Consider the following 25,244-nt stretch of genomic DNA (forward strand, 5'->3'; position numbering starts at 1 on the left):
GGCCCCCCTTTCATCCGCAGGTTAGTAGTAAGGGGCTTGGTAAGTATTTAGATCGGGAAGAGTTGGTGAATAGTTGCTTCTGCGCACAGGTGAGTGGAAGATGTTGGGTTGTTTTGGTTTTTTTTTTTTTATACAGACTGCAGACCTTTTTTCTCGGGGGATAGCCAGTTGGAATCCACAGTTTGATTTCATATGAACTCCTGTTATTTTAAGCCTTAAATGGTTCACTTCTGCTAAACCAAATACGGATTTCTTAAGAAATTTATGATTTGTTAAATGTTTAGTGAGGATGCGACATTTTCCATTGCATGTATTCTGTTGTTGAAAGATTAAGGGCTGGAAGGCCTTTTTTTGATATCCAACTTTTTTTTGGGGGGGGTACCACAATCCAGACTTTAGCTTTGACCAGTAGGTGAAAATACTCCATGTAACTTTTTTTCAAACATTTTTTGATTCTTTTTATTATTATTTTAAAACTTAAAACTCTTATTTCATTTTTAAGCCTTTTATAATGTTTTCTTCTATTTTGTACATTACTTGCCATGAGGCTATCAAAGTCAACTTGAAAATAATTACTGTAGTTTCACTCCCCACTGATTAACATTTAAGTAGGTAAGAATATGACTTCCAAAGGAAGTAATTCATATTTTACATCAAAATAAATTAAACGAGGCATCGTTATGGCTTTATGACGTGCCTTTTCATTTTAACTGTCTTTAATGCTAAAAGTATTTTCAGACTTTGTAGGCATCTGATTTAGCACATCAGATTTTATCTAATGAATTATTGAATTAGGTTATTTGAGTTAATACTAAAGTAGTACAAGTGAATAGAAATAGTTTCTTTTGTGTGTTACTGGCCATAAATAAAACCTAAAATAAGTAATGGACATGTTTTACCACCTTATTCTCCTAACTTTTCTTGGTCTAGACATATTTATTAACTGATAGTTTGAATGGCAGCATTATATACTGTGTAGATAGCTTGCCTGGGGAGTAGGAGAGACCTGTGTTCAAGTCTAATAGATATTATGGATACTGGCCAGACCAGTCACTTAAATTCTCAGTGCCTCAGGCAACTTTCTCAAGACTATTAAAGTTGAAGAATTGGTGCCTATCTGGGAACTCTCTGTGCTGATGAAATCACATGTCTAATAAAGAGACCCAAACTGCTTTGATTAGTTGTTTATTGGATTTTTATTTCTGATAGCCATTTATCTATTGACCAGTAACTTTCAAGATGGAAATTGGCCCTGGTTTGTTTTTGTCTGTGAATCTATATATATCATATGTTCATTCTTATAGAGAAAGTGATATGATTTTAAACACTTGCTCACATCTAGATTATAATCCAGTATTTGTATAATAGCCATTATTTATACTAGTGGTAGCCTTAGACATGACTAATTATCCCCAGAAATACCTGTTATTTTTTTCCCTAGTATGTCATCAGGCATCTCAATTGCTTGTTCTGCTTGCTAAAAAACTTGTCATTGTAGCTTTTTTCAGGAAGCAACAAACTTATTTCTTGTTTGAGACAGCTAGGTGGCACACTGGATAGAGAACTGGACCTGGAATCAGAAAGTTCTGAGTACTAATATGGCCTCAGGTACTTACTATCAGTGTAACCCTAGGCAAGTCATTTCACTTTATTTGCCTCAGTTTCCTCAACTATAAAATGGAGATAATACTAGCACATATCTCTTGGGGTACTGAGGATCAAATGAGATAATATTTCTAAAGTACTTATCACAGTGCCTGACACAGTGTAAGTACTTAGTAAGGCAATAGTACCTACCCTGTGATATAGGTGCTGTAGTGTTTAAGTACCTACTCTGTGCCTTCAACTGTGACAAGTGCTTTCCAAATATCTCATTTGATCCTCACAGCAACAACGGAGGTAGGTGCCCCATTTTACAGTTGAAGGTACTGAGACAAATAGAAGTAACTTGCCCAAGGTCACGTAACTAAGATATGTTTGAGGTGGGATTTGAACTTTGGTCTTCCTGACTCTAGGCCCAGATCTCCATCCCCTTTGCCTTTTAGCTGTCCCTTAGGTATAGATTGTAGAACTGATCAAAGAGGAGAACCATGACAGTTCATTGTTGTGGAAGTCAGAGGAAGGCATAGTCCAGAGTGTTAAATGCTAGAGAGTAGTTTAGGAGAAAGGAGGACAGCCTTTGGATTTAGTGATAAGGAGATCATCAGTGACTTTAGAAAGATCTCATTCTGTAGGATGTATAATTTGTATGGACTGAGTGGCTGATAAGGTTGTGGAGATAACAGGTAGGGACTTCCTTTTCTAGAAGTTGGGCAGAGGAGGTCAAGGAGAGAAGGGGAGGGAGAAAGAACTATTAAAGGTGTTGTTACAATGAATTAGCATTCACCTTCTGTAAGTGAATTAAGTTAGTACACTCTGATGGCCTAAAAATATTCTCTATTAATGGCACCTGATAAAAGACATCGATCTCTTAAAAAGAAAATGGCTTAATTGAAAATTGGATACTTTCCAGAGGTCCAGTTCATTATTTCTGTTCAGCTTTTAAAAAATGTTATGTTTATAAGTATCCACTTATTAATTGGTTTCTTTGTTCTGCTGTAGTACTGATTAGAGTTCTCATTCATCTATAATAATATTTAACAGAAGTGTAACATGCCTATATGTACCTAGATAGGGGATTTTTTTTTCTCTTTATCTACAGTATATATTTTTATTGTTTTTGGTTGGTCAGTTCTTGAAACTTTTCCTCCCAAGATTAAGACTACTCTATAGGTGATGTTTACTATACTGCATTTCTAATAAATGTAAGTTCTTACACATGGAATAGATGATAATACTGCCTGAATTTTGAAATTCAGGGCTTTTAACTTTTTGTTTTGTTTTAGTTTCCCTAAATTCCTGAATCTGGAAAAAGCTTATCTGTTTGGGGAGAGAAATTGTTGATAAGTTACATTTATTGTTTTTTTTTCTTCCAACAGTCAATAGATTATTGTTTACTTTTTTTGCTTTTTGACACACAGGATGTTTTAAATTTGAGTGTGAGTGTGTGTGTTAGATTACTATAGAATATACATTCTTCTCTTTATCCTTCTAACATATTTTACAGATTGGGACTGAGTAAATAATACTTCCATTATTCCATTTTTTAGCAGTTGAAACCAGTACGTAATGAACTGCTTAGTTCTGTTGCCTTCTTTTTGAAAATAGTAAAGATTCTTGCTGCTACATTATTGCTACCCTTTTTTATCTTCTACTTTTACCACTATTGTTATTGTTGTTCATTTGTTTCCAGTTCATGTCTGACTCTCCGGTGATGCCATTTGAGGTTTTCTTGGTGAAGACACTGGAGTGGTTTGCCATTTCCTTCTCCACTTTACCACTATTACATTGTCAAAATAAATTGCCCATTTAGAGGGCTGTTAGTACTGATTATATTCAGTAATCATTCTTAACTGTTATTGAATAACTTACCTGCCATGTTTTCTTATTATCTAAACAAGTTTAATGTATTCTAGTATCAGTTATGACCTTTTGGAAGCTCTATGAATTCTGTTCTACCATCTTTAGTTAGATTTATTCTCCATTCGAATAGCTTAGGGAATTTTTTGTATTGCTAGCTAAAAGTGTAAAAAATTCCATCTTAAATATACATTTTATAAATTGTGTTCTAAGATGTCAGTAATTACATAAATATTTTCTTATGAAAACTTATTTCTGAGACCCAAAGATTTAGTCCTTTTGAGATTTAGAACAAACATAAAAGCTTAAAACGGAATTCTTTGACTTTCATCTGTTTAAATGAAAAACAAACAAAAAGCAAGGGTAGCACAGTGCAGCTATATCAAACCCACTACCACTTTTTTGCACGTGTGAAAATAAAATTTACCACACTGGCTCCTGATTGTGTACATAATTAAGTTGAGGGCTTTGATGTACATTATGTTGTACCTTATAAGAACAACTTTCCTTGCATATAGTTGGGTCTGACCTACTAGACCTTTATAAGCTTTGCCAGAATCTTACTTCTGTCCTAATGAAAACATGTAATAAAGTTCTGCATTATTGTTATTTAGTATTGTACTTGAACATTTTAAGTAACTTTGAGATTCATCATAGCCTGTTCCATTCTGTTTCTAAATGCAAATAGTAGACACGCTAGTGTATATGTAGAAGTAACTGAGACCTGATCCCAAGAACTGTCTTGCTTAATTTGCTTTTGTATGAACCTGGGTACCATAACACACAGAATAGAATAGCATGGGGATAGGGACTGAGATTTTATTGGTATGGAAAATTTCAAGAAGAAGAAACTCCCACTGCCCATCCAAGTCAGCACCTTCTGTGCAATTTTATAGTGATGCAGCTGCTTAGGATAGGAGAGGTTAAGTGACTCCTTTAGGGTCACTCAGCCAAGATGTGTCAGATGGAACTTAAGGTCTTCCTGGCTCCAAGCCAGCCTCTCTGTCTACTACCACAAGGAGTGTATAAAAATGCACAGTAGTAGTATCTCTCTATAGATATTCTTTAGCTATCTCTGTTTCTTCTTCAACTAAAGTCCTTTTCTGATAAATTCCCATAGTTTGGTGGTTACCTTGAATTTTTGAGGATTGTGCCAGTAAAGTACAAGCTGTAGCAAGTCCTATCAAGACCCTTACGGACTCTGACAAAGAACTTATTTACAGATTTACAGAAAAATCTGTGTATTTACAGAGATATGCAGTAAAGTAAATCTGTCTGAGCACCGATAAGTTCAGAGAGATACAATACCAGGTTGTCTTCAAGGTCATTTTTTCCCCACTTTGGCTCCTGCAATTCTCTGAGATTATCGTTGATTTGATTCAGCAAATGTTGATTAGGTATCTGCTATGTGCAAGGCACTATGCTAAGTACTTAATCTACTGAATTCTAGAAGTATTGCTGTTTATGTCAGTGGAGAGAGTGAGTGTCCATACTGGTGGAATTATAGTTCTTTGGAGTACTGAAATTTCTTCAGGCTTACAAACAGTTCTTTTGCTGAGCTCAAAATGAGTCAGATTCATGAAAGTGTCACATTTTCTATTTAGATTATGAAAGCTAGTTCTGGACCTGTTTTGTATAGCATGCCCATCTTTCTGTATTTTTGTACATTAAAACCATACATGGAAGTTGATGAGATACAAAATAAGGCATGAGATAAGGCAGTAGTATAGAAGGGCAAAGATGACTTAATTCATGATGAGGGTTTGTCATGAAACTTGAAAAATTAATTTGCTCTTTTTCTTTCTCACAAGATAGTGATAGAGATGGCTAGGAGCTGCTTCCTTCCTATTTCTCTCCTTTTCCTCAAAGGTTCCTCACTTTTATTTTAATCAGTTTTCTGCTTTGGGCTTAGGTGGGAGACTTTCAGTAGGAAGTAGAAGCTGATGTTAGAAAAAAAATATTGAAGTTAAAAATATTGAAATTAGAGTTTACCTGTATCTCTTCATTCTCTTCTTAACTCCTTTTCTGTGCCCCTTTTCTACTTGGAAACTTTCTACTGAGATTCCTCACTAGCCAGTAAATATTAGTTATGTCATTGACTTGTATGCTAAGCATTTAGATTGAGAAATGCTTAGGGTACCTTAAGGATTTGTTTTGGGCTCAATTGGGAATTAGGTTGGAACCTTTTATGGCAGTCCTAAAAATCAGTCTGCTTACAGACATATCCATTGCCCAGAAGACTCTCCTAGACCTCTAAGGTGGTCACATGCTAGAGTGGGACATAGGATTCCATAGTGAACCTACAGAGTAGTACTAGTGATATCAGAAGCTGCTGTTGGGAATGTATGTGGCTGTAGGGAGATATAACTCAGTTTCCTGATTTGTAAAATTATGGGGTTGGACAAGATGACTTTTAATCCCTTCTAGTTCCAGATGTATGATCATGTTAACACTCTATTGTATGGTCACTTTATAATTCTCAAACTGTACTAAGCCAACTTATGGCTTACTTCAGCGGGCCAAAGGGAACAGCAAGGAAGTTCTTCTGTGGGGAGAGCACCTATGTAATTGGCACTATTTGATATATACCTTATTTTACTCTAGTTTTTTATCCAACTTGTGGGATATAGAATATAATAATTGCAAATGCGACTTTGTTCTAAATAAACTTATCTTTGAAGGACAACGTTAATATGAACCTTTTTTTATTGTATTTCTCTTTAATACAATTTCTTTTTAATAGTACTTAAAGGGGAATGTGTTTATTTACCTGTTCTATTAACATTGTTATTAGGACAGAGGAACGGGGGAAGGGAATGAAGAATGTATTGTTTCAGCAGAAGTACTCAGATTTATCAAATCATCCTGAATCTTGTTTACTTTTTTCCAGAAGTTTAGTTGGAGTAGTCTGGTGAGAGAAAAATGGATTCCTTTGCTGACCTGACTTCAAGTAACCTCACTTCATCAGTCAATATGACCAGCTCTTTGCCTGCAACAGTAGCTTATCATTTCAATTCTACCAGTAGTCCTCCATCAATGTCAATAACTAGTCTTTTCCCAGCCTTGTTAGAATGCTTTGGTATAATCCTTTGTGGATACATGTGGATACATAGCAGGAAGGGCCCACATTATAACATCAACACAGGCCAAAGGACTAGGGAATTTTGTTTCCCATTTTGCACTTCCAGCTTTACTATTCAAAAACATGGTTATACTTAATTTTTCTAACGTAAATTGGTCCTTCCTTTATGGTATCTTAATTGCCAAAGCCACTGTATTTTTTATTGTGGGTGTGTTAACATTACTAGTTGCCCGTCCTGACAGTCGATTTAGCAAAGCTGGATTGTTCCCTATATTTGCTACACAAAGCAATGACTTTGCATTGGGATATCCTATAGGTAAGTTTTTTTTCATGTTTTTATTATTCAGATTGTTTTATTATTTTATCCAGATGTGTTAGAAAATTTAAGCCTTATTACCAAAGAGATTTTTAAAAGTATGATGAGTTTCTTTCTCTGGGATGTTTAGGATCTCTTTCATAATTATGCTTTTCCTTAAACTTGGATGTTAAAATGAGCTGGATCATATATTTTTCCAAATCTCAGAGTTAAATTATCCTTTAAATGAGTATTTTAAAAATTTTATTTAATATTTTGGTTTTTCCCCAATTACACATAAAAACAATTTTTAATATTTGTTTTTTAAAATCTTTGAGTTCCAAATTCTCTCCCTTCTTTTCTCCTCCTCCCTCATTCAGAAGGCAAGCAATTTGATATAGGTTATACATGTACAGTCATGCAAAACGTATTTCCATGTTAATCTGATTTTTTCTTAAAAAGAGTATAACTGACCTTTAGAATAATGTTGATTACTTCCAAACTTTATTTTTTTCCTTCTCCAACCATCACAATTTAGAATAGGTTTAGTTTTAAAAAGTTGGTCCTTTTGCCATATTTAGGAAACCAAATTTTCATTGCTGTTTTTTGTTTCTAATTGAATGTTTGGTAACTGTACTAAAGGATATTGTAATGTTTTCAATGTAAATATATCCTGTTTCTAGCAAAAGTTTGTGGATCTGAAGACCAGATTTCTGTTTAATGCATATTATGTTTTCAAATTAAAGTTTTCAACTTATGGTAATGGGGTATATGGATAACATGGATAAATGAAACAGTCGCCAAATTCCATTTTTCTGATATTTTTAACTTTTTACCACCAGATATTACCATAGATGCTGAAAGGAATCTGATAGACTGCAATGTTCATCTTTCTTCTTTTTCTCCCTACTTTGTTAGTCCAAATGATGAGGAAACACGAATTGATATTTGTCCTTACAAGAGCAATAGTGGTATAAACTGATCAAGATATTTATAGGAATCTCAAATTAGTAGTGACTCGATTCTGCAGTATTAAATATTTAAAGAAAATAAATAGAATTTAACAAGACTGATAAGGTACAGCTTAAACCAAAAGGTTATTAGGTTATTATATTACAAATTTTATATTTACAATGTTATAAATATTGTTACAAATGTTATTATAAAATATTACAAATGTTACTATAAAAGAAGTGACACTTATTTCATATTTTAAAGTTTGCAGAGTGCTTTACCTAGATTATCCAATTGTAAGCCCACAACAACTCTGTGAATTAGGTACCACAGGTATTATCTCTATTTTACAGATGAGACTGGCTCAGAAAGGTTATAAGTCATTTATGCATGGCTACTTAGTAGGTTAGCAGTAGGACTTGAACCTAGAACTTCTTTCAAATTCTTACATGATTTTGATATATGGGAGACACCTTGTTGGAGAAGAGTCTCCAAGGAGGCATTGTGCCTTCCAAAGTAAATGCTTTTTTATAATTGGCAAACAATAAAAATAGTGTGTGTTTTGCAGCTTTCAGTCCATTGTGTGATGGAAGAGATGTTTGCTGTCAGATATTGTTTATGTATGTCTATCTGTTCTCTTCTAAGACCCTCATCAAAGATACTCTTGCTGCAAGTGAAGATTATTTACATTTAAAAAATTGGCATGCATAGGAAAGTAGGCACTTGAGTCAGTAGCAGTTGGTATTTTTCTAGTTGCCTTTTATGTTTAATACCAAGACGTGAACTTTTTTTTCCCCACTCTTTTAGTATCCTCTCTCTTTTTATATGCCTTGAAACTCATTACTCAATGCCCTCAAAATTAGGTCATCTCCAGGGTTGACCTCCTCTTTATATACTTGCTCTAATCCTGTTGCTTTTCCCATCTGTTTTCTTCATTGTCATCACTGCTTCTTTTGGTAGCACATTCAACACTGTAATATTAGCATCCAAATGTGGTGGCTCAGTTGTCCTTGATAGTGAAAATAGTTTGTTATAAAAATTATTAAAAGTCTTTTCCAGGTTTCCTGTGTCTTCCTCTTTCTAGGTCACCTCTGGGATGCCCTTGCTTTGTTGGGTTGCTTGCCAAACTTTTAAAAAAACTCATTTTTACCTCCACTGCTTCTCATTCTTATGCAGCAATATTGCTCAGAATCTTAAACCATTTCTCTTGTAAGATGTTACAAATAAATTTATGTTGTAAGCTGGCGTTACCCTTGGCTGCCATATCTTTCCACTTGACAAGGATATCAAGTTATTTGTGGCTTGAGATAGTTTTTAGGCTCTTTTAGTCTCAGATCAACTGATTTATGTTGGTTGAATATATATTTTATATATTCATTTCTTATTTTTCAGCATCAGTAACATTTAAATAGTAATAAACATAACATTTAAGTAAGTTGAGTTGGAGTTATTTTAATTGAATGCCATGAACTTTTCTCATTTTTATTTCAAGTTTTATATTAATTTTGATATTTCATTCTGCAGTGACTCCCACATCAGTAACAAGTTATTTCATAACTGTTAAATTATAATCAATTTCATTTTTTCTGGTGTTTGCTACTTACCGCATACAGTGGTTCTTGATTTATAATTACAAGTTTGTATAGTATACATGCCTTTGGCATCCCATTTCCTACTCTCGAACCATATTTTACACCATCTTCCCCCATAACTAACTTTGCATCGAATTAATTAAATAATAAAGTATATTGCCTTATAATCTGAGAAAGGTCTTGATACATTCTTTGTAGAATTTCTTACTTTCTCATCTTTTTTAACTGGTGTTAGTACATAAGCTGTAATCATTTTTGAGGAAGTCTTTCTGCAGATATTTATCTTCATCACTGCAATATAAGTTGAACATATGTTCCATGAAATGATCTATCTTGTTGCCTTTGGATGCATGATAAAAACCAGCTATGGTAATAACTACTTCATTTGCCCCTCTAAGGATAACCTATTAGCCATCCTTCCTTTTGTGTTATGGTTTCATTTTGTGAAGATTAATACAATTTAGTTTGCTTCAATTAATGAATAGATAATTTATTAGTTATGACATATAAGACAACACTTTCACAAAAACTAAAATTTGCAAGTATTCCTTATTGGTTCTGATGAAAATGTTCTAAGTTCTAACTACCACTTGTCTATGGGGCAACCTCACATTTAGCATAGCAGCGGCTGAATTAGGGTTTGTAAGTGGTCTGAAAACTCATTGTTAGCATCCTTTTTTCAACCACTCTGTTACCTTCACTTCTGAAATGGAATGGTGCTGTGGAAGCCCAAGAGTCATATTATATTTTTCTTTCTTTTATGGATTGTCATAGCCAAAGAATTCATCACCAAGTGGTCAACCTATTGGTGATGAGCCCCTCCATCCTGTATTTATAGGAATCTCAAATTAGTAGTGACTTGATTCTGCAGTATTAAAAATGCTGGTCCATAAAAACGGATGTCTGTCGCTAGGACCATCTTTGAAGCCTTTTTTGCATGGTAACACCTTTTACAACTTGTGCTTTGCTGGCATACCCATCAAGAAACCACACCATGATGAAGCATCAGATAAGGATCTTGTGAAGGGATGTTGCACTCATAAAATCAGATGTTTCAAAATATCGAAAATATATGAACTTTATGGAAAGTGGTATGTTGCCTAAATTTTAATAAACTATTGAACAAATTTCTTCCTCCATTGTTAGGAGGTGTTAGGCTTGAGGTATTTGGGCAATTCAAGTTGGAAGTTTAGGATGTTTTGGATAGAATGTAGAGTTGTTGCCTTAGGGAGTTATGTAAAGTAATGTAACCTCATATTTTGTCCACATTTGCAAAGCACAGAATGGTTTTTTTTCCAAATTCACAGTATCAGAGTCGTTGCCTCTTTCAGCTTTAGAAATTATGTGGGGGAGGGGAGAGGATGATATAAACTTAATGCTAGTGTGCTTCAGGAGAACAGTAAAGCTTTAAAAAGAATTCTTACTAGACTTTAATTTCCAAAGCAATTAGCTATCTAAAATGTTATCTTTGCGTTATTACCTAAAAGATGAAACTCTACAAAAAATAGAGTGCTCATTTATATAGTAATTTATGGTTACAGAGTACTTTACATGATCTCATTTGTTTTTCATATTATCACTGTGAAATAGGTAGTAAAGTATTATTATTATCCCCTCCTTGCCAGGTAAATAAACTTAGGGAGGTTAAATGATTTATTTGCCCAAGGTAATACAGCTGTTAGAATGGTGACTAGGACACAGGCCTTTCTGATACCTAAGTCCATTGCTTTTTACACAATAGAACACAGTGCCTCTTATTGAAGAAATGACACATCCATTTTAGTATGTATGGAAGAAGGAGAAATAATACATAGAGTTGGATTCAGTTAAGTGTTTTTCCTCCATGTGTAGTGTAGACCTTGCTAAGTAAGTACCTATATGAAAAACAGAGAATCAGGGTTATATTCTCCAAACACATTATCTTGATGAAACAAGGTGAAATTGTAAAAGTTATGTAACTTAGTTATATAAGTTTTGGAATATGCATCATCTGTTAATACCTAAGAAGGCTACTGATTAGGTAGATAAATATTTACCTGTCTCAATTCATGTTATCCTAATGTAAATTTAGAAACTTATCTTTCATATTCTTTAAATATTTATCTTGATCCTTGTGACTTTTTCTTTTCTTTTCGTCTGTAACATCAAATAAACTATAAACCTATATACCCACACACATTCATTTAGTTTACATAGCACCCATTGCCAAAACAATTAAGTTCTTTACAGTTAGGATATGAAGCAATGTCACTGTTTCACAAAATACACAGCTGGTTGAGAAGCATAGGTTTTGGTGGGTGGAGTAAGGGTTATTTTCAGAGCTCATTGAAACCTTTGTCTACCAGAGTAGTGTTGGAGTCTTATGCAAAGGGGCACCATACATCAGATTAAGTACTAGCCTGAGACTTCCACAATTCATGGGATATAAATGCTGCTTCTGCAGCCAGCTGTAGATGCAATTTTGGGCAGATCTTTCCATCATCTTGTTCTTTAATTTATTCTTTTGAATAAGTAGAGGATAACATCATATTTTATGAAATCCTTTGGGAAAGATAGTAAAACCTGATGATCTTATATTGCAAGATAGTTAAGATAGGCTGGATTGAAGTCAGGGTGATAGTTTACCATAACACATATTTCCTGCAAATATGTCCTTCATCCAGCTGCCATTCATTGTACATGTAGTTCCATAAGAAATTTTATTTTGGTGTTTTTTCCTGTTAAAATACAGTCTTGTGGGGGCAGCTAGGTGACGCAGTGAATAGAGCTCTGGCCTTGGAGTCAAGAGGACCCGAGTTCAAATCCAGCCTCAGACACTTAACACTTACTAGCTGTGTGACCCTGGGCAAGTCACTTAACCCACATTGCCTCACCAAAAAAAAGCAAAAAAAAAAGAAAAGAAAAGAAAATACAGTCCTTTCTGGGAAAGATAAACACATTAAGTTAACTCATATTAAATTTTTGGTGACCTTCATGATGGGAAGGGGAAGCCACCTAAGCACAGTAGGTGCTTGGACATAGGGAAAGAAGCTAGAAGTGAGAACCACCAGATTCTTAGTTATTTTCAGTTTTACTTAGGCTGAAATTTTTTAAAAGCAAGCCCACATATAATACAAATTAATATCCTAAATACAATTATAGAAGGAAGGTTGAAAATACTTCGCTTAAACTTTTCAACATCCCATAAGCACTTTTGAAAGAATTATTTACATATTTGTTTATTAAAGAGTATTCTGATCATTCATGAAAGGTTTTTTTGCTACACAATTTAGTGTAGCTTATTTTATGTTCCTAATGTACAGTTTGAATCCTTTCCAAATATCTTTTCTTAAAATTGTATCTAATGTAAACTCCTTACTAATTGAGATTAATCATAAAATCAGAAGCTTATTTATCATATTCCCAGCCACACGCCTGAAACTCTTTTATAATATCTGACAAATGGTTCATCTAACCTGTACTTGCATATTTCTAAGTGACAGGGATGTGATAAAGCAGTTCTAATTCTTGGGAAATTCTTACACTGAATTGAATTCTATTCCACTTTATATTCTACCTGTTGGTCTTAGTTCTGCTCTTGGGAGCCATGCAGAATGATTTTAATGCTTTTTTTATTTGACAGCCTTTCAAATGTTTGAAGACAGTTGTCAGCTCATATCTTGTCTCTACAACAACATCTCTTGCATACAGTTCCTCTTCTCCCCTCACATAAAACCACCCTCTTTGGAAAAAAAGACCCTCATTGCCTCTCACCTGGGCTATTATATAGTCTCTTATGTGGTTTCCTTACCTCAAGTTTGTCCTCCTCACAACTGTCAAAGTGATTTTCCTCCAACTCAGTTCTGACCACATTGTCCTACTCAATATTCAGTAAGCTCCGGTGGTTCCCTTTGAGGTAGTAGGGCATTGTGTCTATTTTGTATGTAGTAATATATGTAGCTGTTACTTTCCTGATAGAATGTAAGCTCCTTGAGGTTAGGGAGTCCCTAGTGCCTGGAACAAGGTAGGCACTTAGTAAATGCCTGTTGAGTGATTATGTTTTTGCCATCTTTTGTAATCTAAAGAGCAATCTGTTTGACAGAGAAGATGAAATCCAAATAAGATAATAAGTAGTTCATTTTATCTCAGCTATCTGTTCACCTATTTCGTCTATTCCAAGGAACCGATCTTTCCCTTTCTTATGCTGTTAAACATAGTTTGAAGCCATGCTTTTTGTCTTGTTTTTACAAATCTCACATCATTCTGGGCTTTAGTTTTCTTGACTCTGTTCTTTTTTGGTCTGTACCACTTTCATTCCCACTATACAACATTCTGTTTCCCCCCTGAGCCTTTACTCAAATGATCTCCCATGCCTGAAACGCTTGCCTTCCTCATCTTCTCTTGGACTCCATAACTCCCTTCAGAGTTCATGTGCCACCTCATGCATGAGGCATTTTCTGATCCCCTCCAATTGTTAGTGCTTTCCCACCCAATCTCAAAACTACTTTGTGAATATTTCTATTTATTTGTGTACATTTTGTAATCCCCCAATAGAATGTTAGTTCCTTGAGTGCAAATGCTTTTTGTTTTTGTTTTTGTACGTACGTTATCTTACATAGTAGATGCTTTTGTTGTTTAAATATTTTTTCGCTCTACTTTCAGTTTGGGGGTATCTTAAATTCTGATATTTCTGTCCAAACAGGTGCCTTAGATGATGCATTACATTCTAAACCAAGATTATATCATTTCAGTATCTTAAAGCTGTACTGCAGAAAACTAAAACCCATTCTTTCCCCAGCCAGTATTCTACCTGTTAGTTAAAATTAATAGGGTATTCCTTTAGCTATTAAAAACAGTTATTTAACACAATAAATATGCAGTGTTTAATGCAGTAAATGCTTGGAATAGCTTCTTTTTTAACCTTCATCCCCAGATACCCCCAAAAGTATTTTGAACAAAAAAGGCTAATGTGATCAACTTGTATTTAGATTTATTTTGAAACATTCTGTAATTATGCATATGGAAGTGAAACTGTATTTAAATAATGTCATCATTTTATAAATCAATTTTAACTCTTGTTTTCCAGTCGAAGCTTTATATCAAACTACTTATCCAGAATACCTTGAGTACATTTATTTGGTGGCTCCGATATCTCTTATGATGTTAAACCCTATAGGGTTTATCTTCTGTGAAATCCAAAAATGCAGAGAAAATCGTGATACGTCTCAAAACAAAGTGAAAATAGTTGGACTTGGACTCCTGCGTGTGCTGCAGAACCCAATCGTATTTATGGTCTTCATTGGAATTGCCTTCAATCTTATTCTTGGCCAGAAGGTGCCAGTTTACTTGGAAAAATTTCTGGATGGGCTTGGGAGTTCTTTTTCTGGCTCAGCCCTATTTTATCTTGGTCTCACAATGGTGGGACAAATAAAGAAACTAAAGAAATCTGCATTTGTTGCAATAATTCTGCTTGTCACAGCTAAACTGTAAGTTTCCTTTGTTTAATGTGGGGTTTGTATCTTGTGGAAGCTCCAACACTTTAGAAGGGTGCTCTTAGGAAAGCCTTAGCCATGGTTCTGGAGCAAGTCCTCATGCTGCTGGTTTCTTCAACTTAAATGCATTAGTAATGTCCCTACTTTATAAGATACTTAAGATGAAAGGAAAATGTATTTTTTTTCCTAGAAAGTTACTTCTTCATTCTACTTGCATACCTTACTCTTTTGCATTTCACCGAATGAGGATAAAAATGTTCTTGGTTTCACTTCTTGGAGTCTTCTGATTTCACTTCTCTTTCACACAGTATAATTTACTTTTTTTTCTCCCTAGGTGTCCTGCGTGAATTTCATGTTTTCAAATGTTTTGAAACCTTGAAAAGCAAGAAGCTTTCAGATTTTGAGGGAGGTCTAGATCTGTAATTTCACTGGTGTGGAGGAACTCCTGTTGTAGAAACTCCAAATACCAATATTGACCAGAAACTCCTCGAAGTGACTTGCCCATGGTCTCATATATAGTTTGTCAGTCAGGTCTTCCTGATTCCAAGATAGGCCAATGCTTTTCTAATTAGAATGATTTTAATTTAAATGGAATTCGTTTTGTGGATTTAGAAACGAAAAAATTATGTTTGAGGCTGATGAACACTCACCTCCATTACTTGATCCCAGCATATCTAAAAAAAAATGTGTAGCTCCTTAGTAAATTTTTTAGAGCTTATTAGCTGTGGAGTTGTAATTCAGTCCAGGTGACTTACTGAAAGATTATACAGAGTTGCTTGGGACATATGGATAATGTATAGTACTTTTATTTGAATATCTTAAACTCATTAGATGATAATAGCTGCAGCATAATTTGACTTATAACATGTCCTATGTAATATCTAAATGTTCATAATAGCAAAAATTTAGAAAGTTACGTGATTCGTGTACTCCCATTAAGGAAAATATATTTTAGTATTGCTACAGTATAATAATTATCATCCTAACAGTAGTAGTGGTATCAGCCATTCTGTACATATAAAATATAACTATTCTTCCCATCAGTTTATGATTTAGACCTTGTTTTCTTCTTTGTTCCTTAACTTGGCTCATTATCATTGTTTTTTCCTTAGATTATTAAAATCCAGGAGTGTCATATAATCTCTTAAACTTTCTAATGGAGTAGGGTTTTTTTCTGAAAAAGGAGAAATGCATTTAGGCTAACAAGCAAAAGATTTTTTAAAAGTGCTTAAAATGGGGGCCGCTAGGTGGCGCAGTGGCTAGAGCACCGGCCCTGGAGTCAGGAGGACCTGAGTTCAAATGCGGCCTCAGACACATAACACTCACTAGCTGCGTGACTTTGGGCAAATCACTTACTCCTAATTGCCTCACCAAAAAAAAAAAATTGCTTAAAATGTTGAGAGGCATCATGGAATTCAGGAACCGTGGGTTATGGTCTTAGTGTGGTTCTTTACTGGCTCTGTAACTTTGGGGAAGGTCACTTAATTTCCAGTTTTCTTCCACATCTGTACAATGAGGTGTCAGAATAGATGAACTCTGTACTTCCTTAGCTTTTACATCCTGTGAATCCTATGTCTAGGCCATGTCAATAAGTACCATATATGTTGGTGTTGTAGTGCCAGTTTTTATATCAATTTTTATTGAAGATTTATTTAAACTTTGATGGAGGGATCACTTTGATTTGCTATTTTTCTTGTTTGGAAATGAGCAGGATGTACAAATATTTGTATATAAAGATGGAGTTAATTATAAGGATTTTAAAAAAACAACTTGGCTAAATTATTATCAGACTTTTTCTATAACTAATAATGTCTTAATATTCTATTTTCTAACAGCCTACCAAATTTTATTGAAGAGTTTGATTTTCTAAAAAGGATTTCAGTAATTTCCCTGAAAATTTCTTGTCAACTTTCACACCATAAACAGTTCGTAAACATTCAAGTAGACCAATAGAATAAGGAAAAAGAGTTATTATTGAGGTGCTATTAAATCTTGTGCCTGAAATTTTTTACCAAGTTAATTAAATACATCAAGGACCTGTTGATGAGTGAAGTTAAAAATAAAGTCAGAGTCCTTTTAAAAAGTGGTCTTAGGATACATGCTTCGTGCTTTCAATAAAATATACCCAGGTGTCCATACATAAAATATGTGCATTTCTCCATGTGTAACGATATGTTTGTTTGCAAGAGAGGTAGTAGAAAACAGAGAAAATGAGGGTGAACCAGGAACTTGCACTTTTTAATTACAATATGAATGACTTATTTTCTTTTCAGCCTGGTGTTGCCACTTTTGTGTAGAGAAATGGTGGAGCTCTTGGACAAGACCGGTGGTATAGTGAACCATACTAGCTTAACCAATTATGCATTTTTATATGGAGTCTTTCCAGTAGCACCAGGAGTGGCTATCTTTGCAACACGGTTCAACATGGAAGTGGAGATTGTATGTACATATTGCTTCAGAAATAGTTCATTTTATAATAGTGGAGTAGTTTTTACAATGTAGAAATCAATGTTATTTTCATGACTGTGTAACATGGTAGTGTTACTTCAATAGAAACTGATCCCTGTGGGCCACATATTGACTTTAAAAACCACATATTAACACCATCTATGATGTATTTTTATTTGTTTTGTTAAACATTTTACAATTACATTTTAGGTATTGAGTTTGACATCTCTGGTTTAACATATATATACTGATCTAGCAAGTATTTAGATATATTAAATATGTATATGCATTATATATATACACACAGAAATAATATTCTTTTCCTATATGTGGAAAAAGAAACATTGTTAAATAATTCATCTTTTATCTTAAGCCATTTTGAATTTTGATTTTACCTTCTTAGTTTTGAATTTTTGATAGTTATACTTACGTACATTATAGGAAAGAAAATTTTCAGTATTTGAGATATCAGTTCCATAAATAAAAATAATGTATGTAAAAGTGCTTTATAACCACAAAATGCTGTATAAATTAAATTATGAGCAATATGATTCAGTTTGCTAGATATAAAACTCCTGAATTCAGTATAATACAACAAATATGCCTAACACTCATGCTGTTCTAATATTAAATTATTATCAATGATCTAGAATAATATATATATATATATATATATATATACACACACACACACACACACACACACACACACACACACATAAAAACTTGTCACCTTGTAAAACATTGGTCAGAAAAGTTTTGAAGTACTATGAATGAACAAAACTCTTTAAGGAAATATACCAGATAATGTTCATAGCAATTAAATGTTGGAGAGATCCTTTTTTTTTTTAAACTTTTTTTTCAAAAGGTAATTTTCCTTTTAAAATCATGATGTCTGAAGTCTGTATTTCAATTACCATGTAAGTTCTGAAAACTACTTAGAAACTTCTTAAAATATACCAAAAAATATAGGGAGTAGTAGCAATTAACAGTGAAATTTTATACTGTATATATACTTTAGATAGAAAATTGAGTAATAAAGATTACGGAAACGAACTGTAGAAAATGAATTTATCTGGTATCTTTTCAAGGAAACTGAAGAAAAGATTATTGAGTTAGTATCTGTATTCTGCATTTTAAAAAATTTGACATTTGTTTTAGATTACCTTTGGTATTTTCTGGAAACAAAGTTTGCTTCAATTTTTAAAGCAGAATTGTGAATTTTTCCACATCTGGATCTCTGTTTGCAGGTAACCTCAGGGATGGTGATAAGTACTTTTGTGTCAGCTCCAATCATGTATGTTTCTGCATGGTTACTAACCATTCCCTCCATGGATCCAAAACCCATGGCGTATGCCATCCAGAATGTTAGTTTTGATATAAGTATCGTCAGTTTGGTCTCGTTGGTAAGTAACAAAGTAAAAATGAAATGACAAGCAGAAAATAATGTCAAAGGGAACTTTTTTTTTTTGAGATTTGATATTTGACTTCTTAATGGAATAGCAAATCAATTTTTTTTCAAAGTCATGATCCTTTGAATTGTTTCTGGACAGTAGACCCCTCTCCCTACTTCCCGCCCTCCTTCTTTCTGGGGCCACAGAACCTAGAACGATCCCCTCCCTGCTGGCTCTCATCTCTACCACATACTTCTCTCAATATCTTCTTGAAAAAAAGTTCTATTGATACCTTTTGTTTTCTGTCAGAGTAATTGCTGAATATACAACATCCCCTTGTCCTTAGCCCAGAATCAAACCCTCCAAGAAACAAAAACAGAGTTAAGGAAACAGCCTGGATACAGGAACTGCCTTGGGCGCTGCAAGGCTCTACAGCCCTAGCTGTAGTCCACCTAGGGGTGGACTCACTGTATTCTCAGAGAGTTACTGGCCCTGTCCGTTGGCTTTTGTTTAGCCATACTTTTATGCTCAGTGTTGCAATCTCCTGGCTAGGTCCTGCTCTCAGTGAGCCAAGAGGAATTCCCGTACCCACCTAAATGGTCACAGTGGCCATTTTGTGGTAGCAAAGCACTGGAAACAAGGTGGGCACTAGGGGTGTCGTGGTATCTGCATGACTGGAGAATAAGCCATGAGAAGTATTGAGAAATTCTAAGAAATAATAACTCAAAGGTCCACACTGCTCTAAGATCTGCAAAGCTTGTTGGATCCTTACAACAATCCTAGGAGGCCATGTAATTCTGGTCCAGTCCCTTCCAAAGGGAACTTTATTATAGAAGGGAATCAGGAGTTTGAAAATAAAGTTGGTTTTGTTTTGTTTTTTCCTGTCAAGGCCCCAGATTTACAATAAAAGGCCTGGTTTTGAATCTAAATTTCACTATTTTTAGTCCATCTGGTCTTGAGCATGTCATGTTATCCTTTAGGCTTCACTTTTCTTGTATGTAAAAAGATGGGGGTTGGACTAGATCAGGGGTGGGGAACTTATGGCCTCAGGGCCACATGTGGCCTTTTCGGTCCTTGGATGTGGCCTTTTGACCAAGTCCCAAGTTTTACAGAACAAATCCTTTTATTGAGGGGATTTGTTCTATGAAGTTTGGATTTGGTCAAAGGTTCGCACTTGAGGTCCTGTAAGGCCACTTGTGGCCTCGAGGCCACAGGTTCCCCACCCTTGGACTAGATGGTCTCCTTAGGTCTCTTCCATTTCTAAATCCTGTGATCCTAAAGAGTTTAAAATCTGTAGTAGCTTAGAAAAGCCAACTCTGTTTACTGGGCATTATAAACTTTTGAAGCTGCATTCAACTCTAAAAAATCTTTAAGGTTGAATGCAGCTTCAAAAGTAGTTTAACCTCCTCATCTTAATTTGTGGTGGGTTTTGAGATATAATTTTAAGTTGAATGACATTAGCTAAAGTTAGATGATTGAATGTTGTAAGTTCTAGAAGTGTTTAAGATTGTTCATCAAATTTGTTATTGAAATTCAGAACATGTGACAAGCATCTGTAAAAAAAAAAGTATTCATAAATCATAATGTTCTGATTTTAAATCCTGTTTTAAATACCTGGTAAAGGAAAAGAGAAGAATCTGCTGTTTTGTTAACAGAGAAATATAATTGACAAAATGTTGAAATTTCTCTTTTTTGTCATATTGAGGTTCTTAGAATCTGTGCTGAGTCTTAGGGATAGGGACTGTGTGGACAGCATTGCCATTTGCCTAGAGGGAACAAAGAAAGCAGCCAGAAGATTTAATTGTAGGCTGTGTAAAGAGATGGACTAGAGATTTCTTCATTCAGAGAATAAAGCATAGAGAAGTGTTAAGTTTAGGGGTTAGTGCTACATATGTTTTGATATGCTTGTGTATATGGCCTCAGGAAAAGCTATCCATAATTTAGCCTGGCAAGTACCTCAGAGGATGAGCACCTCTCATGGGAGGGCTTGCTGAGCCGTTTTCAGGGCTGTTCATCTACCTTTAGTATCCACCTGGCACTCAAGTCTCACCTGTAGCTCCAAAAAGCCATAGCATACACAGTGGCCCCCTGGTAAACCTTCTCAGCAGATGGGCCAAACCAGGTTGAGGGTAATTGATGGGCCACAAACCAATCGGTGAGTTTGGGGGGTGTCTTCCCCAGGCATGTGAGGACTTCTCCCAGTGGAGTGGGCAAATGAGAAAAAAATTGTTTCATCCACTATTAAGGCGGTTGAAGCAGGCACTGTGGACTGCTTAGAGCTTGGTCAGACATCCAAGATACCAAGGTCATCAACTGCATCCTGGGCGATCACCAGTCGTCCTGATTCTTGTCTTGCCACTGGACTTGGATGACTCTGGAAGAGAGAATGAGGTTGATAACTGTATAACTCTGACTCACTTAAATCCAGTTCACTTGTGAGTCAAGATATCACCCTGTGGTGTTATTGGTCCTCTTCAGAAACAAAGGACAAAACAACAACAACAAATAAAACCTGTCAATTCCAAAGAGCAAAAAGAAAATGACTTAACAAGGTGTGTAGGAGCTCTCCTTTACCTACAGACATTTAACTGACATGTGAGTTTAATAACACACAGCTGTCCCTGCTTCCATCCTGTCCACAAAAAAATTGAAGTGTAGGAATAATCCAAAAATGGCTCTGGATGTCTGTTTGGGCTAGGTATTAGTTTTCAAAGGCTCTATTCAAGGGAGAATTTCAGGTAAAAACATTATTATATCATTTCTCTGATTTTTTGCTTTAGATACTGTGTTTTACTCTGAAATGGAATAAAATAGACTAAAGTAGGAATTTTTAAAAATAGCTAACTGATGAGTTACTAGATAAGTACTCAGTTGAAACCATGTTATAAGCTGTTAACCTCTTAATCTTTCAGATCTGGTCACTTGCTGTTCTACTTCTGAGTAAGAAATATAAACAGCTTCCTCATATGCTAACAACTAATTTACTCATTGCTCAGGTTAGTAAGCTTAGAGGTGTTTAGAATTAAGAATTTCTTAAGGATTGCTCTAACTACTGTGAAAGATTATCATCCCCGTAGGAGGAAGAATATTTGCTTAGTTATAGTTTCCCAGATCTTTTCTAGTAAAAAAAATCACCAAATTATAAACCAGTTACAATTTGATGCTCCCATTATTACCTGATATGAATTATTTCAGTATTTATGGAATATTTTGAAATCAGGTAGGAATTCCTTTAATGGTTCTGAGAATGTTACCAGATTAAGAAAGTCAGCACAGCTTAGAAGTCTGGGTGGTAAGCAGCAACTGTTGCTCCTCAGCCCTTTGCCAGCCTCTCTCTCTCCAAAAATGAAGCTGCCTACAGGCAGCAAATAAAAACATGCACAGTTAAAGTCTTGTGGCTTGCGTTATATGGTGGTTTCAGAGCTGTTTTTTTTTTTTAGGCAGTTGGGGTTAAGTGACTTGCCCAGGGTCACACAGCTAGTAAGTGTCAAGTGTTTGGTCTGAGGCCGGATTTGAACTCAGGTCCTTCTGACTTCAGGGCTGGTGCGCTATCCTCTGTGCCACCTAGCTGCCCCAAGAGCTGGTTTTCTTGAAAGGGGAAAGTATGTGTGTAAAGATCTCTTCGTGACAGAGCAGTATGGCTCTAGGGATCTAGTATTCCCACACTGATGTGTGTCTCTGAAAAAATCTTGGTACCACACTGTGCTATGAGTTGCCTAAATTCTTGAGCAAGAGAATAATGAAGGTTTTGGGAGAAAATGAATCTGTATCACAGGGTTGGTGACTGCTGTGCCTTCATAATTCTTTTAGACATACTTGAATTAAAGGCCATAACACCTCAACAGTGAAATAACTGTGGTCATAATATTATAATATGTGAGATAATTGAATCATTAAAAATAGAACTTTTTATATTTCTAGTTGAATGTTTTGTCATAAACAACTGAAAGTAATATTAACACTTTCTATGTCAAGTTTTTTTTAGCATTATTTGGAAGAAATTTGATAGAATTTGGACAGAAAGTTGATAGTTAAAACCAGAATCATTGTCAGTTTTTATTGAGTATACTATTAATATAATAGATTTTTATCATGCTCTGCAGCACACTGAGATTTAGCTATAAATATTTTAGTCATTATTCAATAGTAATTAAAAGTTATAATATTATCTTTACTGCTAATGAAACTTGCACAGGTATGACTGACTGTTCATAATGGATAGCTTTTCTTTTGTATTAACATGTTATAGTTTTCTTTACTGAGGACTAAATTGTTTTGTTTTGTTTTTTAAATAAATCTTTGTCCACAGTCTATTGTCTGTGCTGGAATGATGATGTGGAATTTTGTTAAAGAGAAGAATTTTGTTGGACAAATTCTGGTGTTTGTTCTGTTATATAGTTCTCTCTATAGCACCTACTTATGGACAGGTGAGTTGTAGTATGAATGGAAGTTGTGTACTTTTTGAATTAATGAATGAAAAAAAAATCTTTTATTAAGCACTTAATATGCCAAGTACTGTGCTAAATGATGGGGATACAAATATAAGAGTAGAGACAGTCCTTCCCCTGGATTCAGGAGAATGGTGCCCAACGAGGGATGTTTTGCTTTGAAAATTTACAAGGGTGAGAAGTGGAGCTATAGGAGAGCAGTAGCATTGGCAGTATTGATTTGATTATGGTTCCAAAACTAGAAAGCAGCTAATGAGGAGTGAGGGTGGCTAGTAAGGTATGGTAATGCCTCCTAGGAATGTATAGGTCATGTGAGGCCTACTCAAATCAAAACAGAGTTATTAGCAAGTAACTAGAAGAGAAGGAGAGGGGGAGTGAAACTAGTAATATTAAGACTGATTTTTGTAAAATGCAGCTAACAAACTAGCTACTAAAGTATTTCCAGAGGAGCAATTCCAAAACAGTTTGAGCAAGGTGAATTATTTAGACTTGGAAAAGATGTGAGGTCATCTAGTCTAATTGAGGCATTTTATAAATGACACTATTTAGGTCTAAATTAAGTGACTTAATCTAGAAAAAGATTTTCTTCACTTGTTGAGTCATATTCAGAAGTAAAAAATCTGCTAAATGCTCATTTAATTGGTCATTTATTGTACACAACATAAAATCTTGGGTAGATTCTCTGGGCCTTAGTTTTTTCATCTGTAAAATGACAGGATTGTACATAATGATCTGAAGGTCCCTTCTGACTCTTAGTGCTAGCTCTGAGTTGACAACCTATAATAAACATGCCAGTGGTGATCTGTGAAATGATTTGGGGTAGCAAAGCTGCAGCTTCCTTAGGCAAAATTGTGAAGTAGGCAAAGTTTCTATTTGGGATCTTCTTCTCAGTTCATTTAAATTTTTAAAAGGAACTCTGAAGATATAAAATGGGAATTAATTGGGTTATTAGTATAGTATAAATAGTGCTGGATTTGGGGTCAGAGGACTTTATTTCAAATAATCCTAGCTCTCATTTACTACCTGTGTGACTTTGGGCAAGTCATTTAACATTTTTAGCCCTCAGTTTTCTCTGTGTAATGAGAGAGTTGGACTAAATGACCTCTAGGTCTCCTTCAGCTCAGATTTATGCTCCTAATAATTTGAGGGAAGTGGACTAGAAGGCTATCTTTACTTCTTAGGAGATCATTCTGTGACCATGACATCATAGAATGGCTCATGCAAAGTACGTGAGAGTGTATTCTGAGGATGTTCCCTTCCTTTTTACTTTCTGTCATCATTCCAGTGCTTGGAGCTCTGCTTGTGCTGGTGGACTTTCCAAGGGGTGAGGAGTAACATGTGAATAGCTACTACCATTCCCCTTTCCCCAACCCCACTCGACAAGTGATACTTAGTATACTAAGATTGTTGACTCAATTAATTTCATCTCTAATGCAAACTCTTGAGTTTTCCCAAAGTAATCTCTAACCCACAGAGGATGACAGACTGCATGCTGAGGACAGAGGCCCACACTTGACAAAAGTAGCTCCAGAAATTTTTTAAGAATTGGATTTTCCACCCCTGGACAGTGTATGAAATGCATGTCCTTTTTTTTTTAAAGAGTAAAGAAAAAGTATCTTTAATCTTTATTCAGGCTTTACCAGTTCTTTCTCTGGGGATGGATAGCACCTTTCATAATTCAGAATTGTCTTAGATCATTGTATTGCTGAGAATAGCTGTTATTCACAGTAGATCATCATAGGATATTTCTGTTGTTGTGTACAATGTTCTCTTGGGTTTGCTCATTTCACTTTGCATCAGTTCATATAAGTCTTTTTTTTAATTATTAATTTATTTTGCTTTGTCGGCAATCACTTCCATAAGCTTTAGAGCTTTAAATTTTTCTCCACCTCCCTCCCCAAGATCGAGCACAATCTGATATAGGCTATATACATATACATTCCTATTAAACAAATTTTCACATTAGTGATGTTGTAAATAACAATTAGAACCAATAGGAGGAACCACCAGAAAAAGGAAGCAAAACACAACAGAAGAAAAAAAAATAGCAAATACTATGCTTTGATCTGCATTCAAACTCCATAGTTCTTTCTTTAGATGT

At 34.9% G+C, this 25,244-nt stretch overlaps 1 protein-coding gene across 1 annotated transcript in view; it reads left to right on the top strand.

Annotated features, from left to right (window-relative positions):
- The first annotated feature begins 490 nt into the window (after positions 1 to 490).
- Positions 491 to 25,244, top strand: part of GPR155 (G protein-coupled receptor 155) — a 49,010-nt gene continuing 24,256 nt past the window's right edge. The window contains 8 exon segments of the mRNA XM_020990995.2: positions 491 to 1,608; positions 6,350 to 6,549; positions 6,551 to 6,857; positions 14,448 to 14,847; positions 17,127 to 17,292; positions 18,552 to 18,707; positions 21,608 to 21,691; positions 23,005 to 23,122. Of these exon segments, the coding sequence (XP_020846654.2) occupies positions 6,382 to 6,549; positions 6,551 to 6,857; positions 14,448 to 14,847; positions 17,127 to 17,292; positions 18,552 to 18,707; positions 21,608 to 21,691; positions 23,005 to 23,122 (1,399 nt within the window). The 5' untranslated portion in view covers positions 491 to 1,608; positions 6,350 to 6,381.

Source organism: Phascolarctos cinereus, unplaced genomic scaffold, assembly GCF_003287225.1.
Source record: "Phascolarctos cinereus isolate Bilbo 61053 unplaced genomic scaffold, phaCin_HiC Scaffold_726;HRSCAF=1367, whole genome shotgun sequence".
Lineage (NCBI taxonomy): Eukaryota > Metazoa > Chordata > Mammalia > Diprotodontia > Phascolarctidae > Phascolarctos > Phascolarctos cinereus.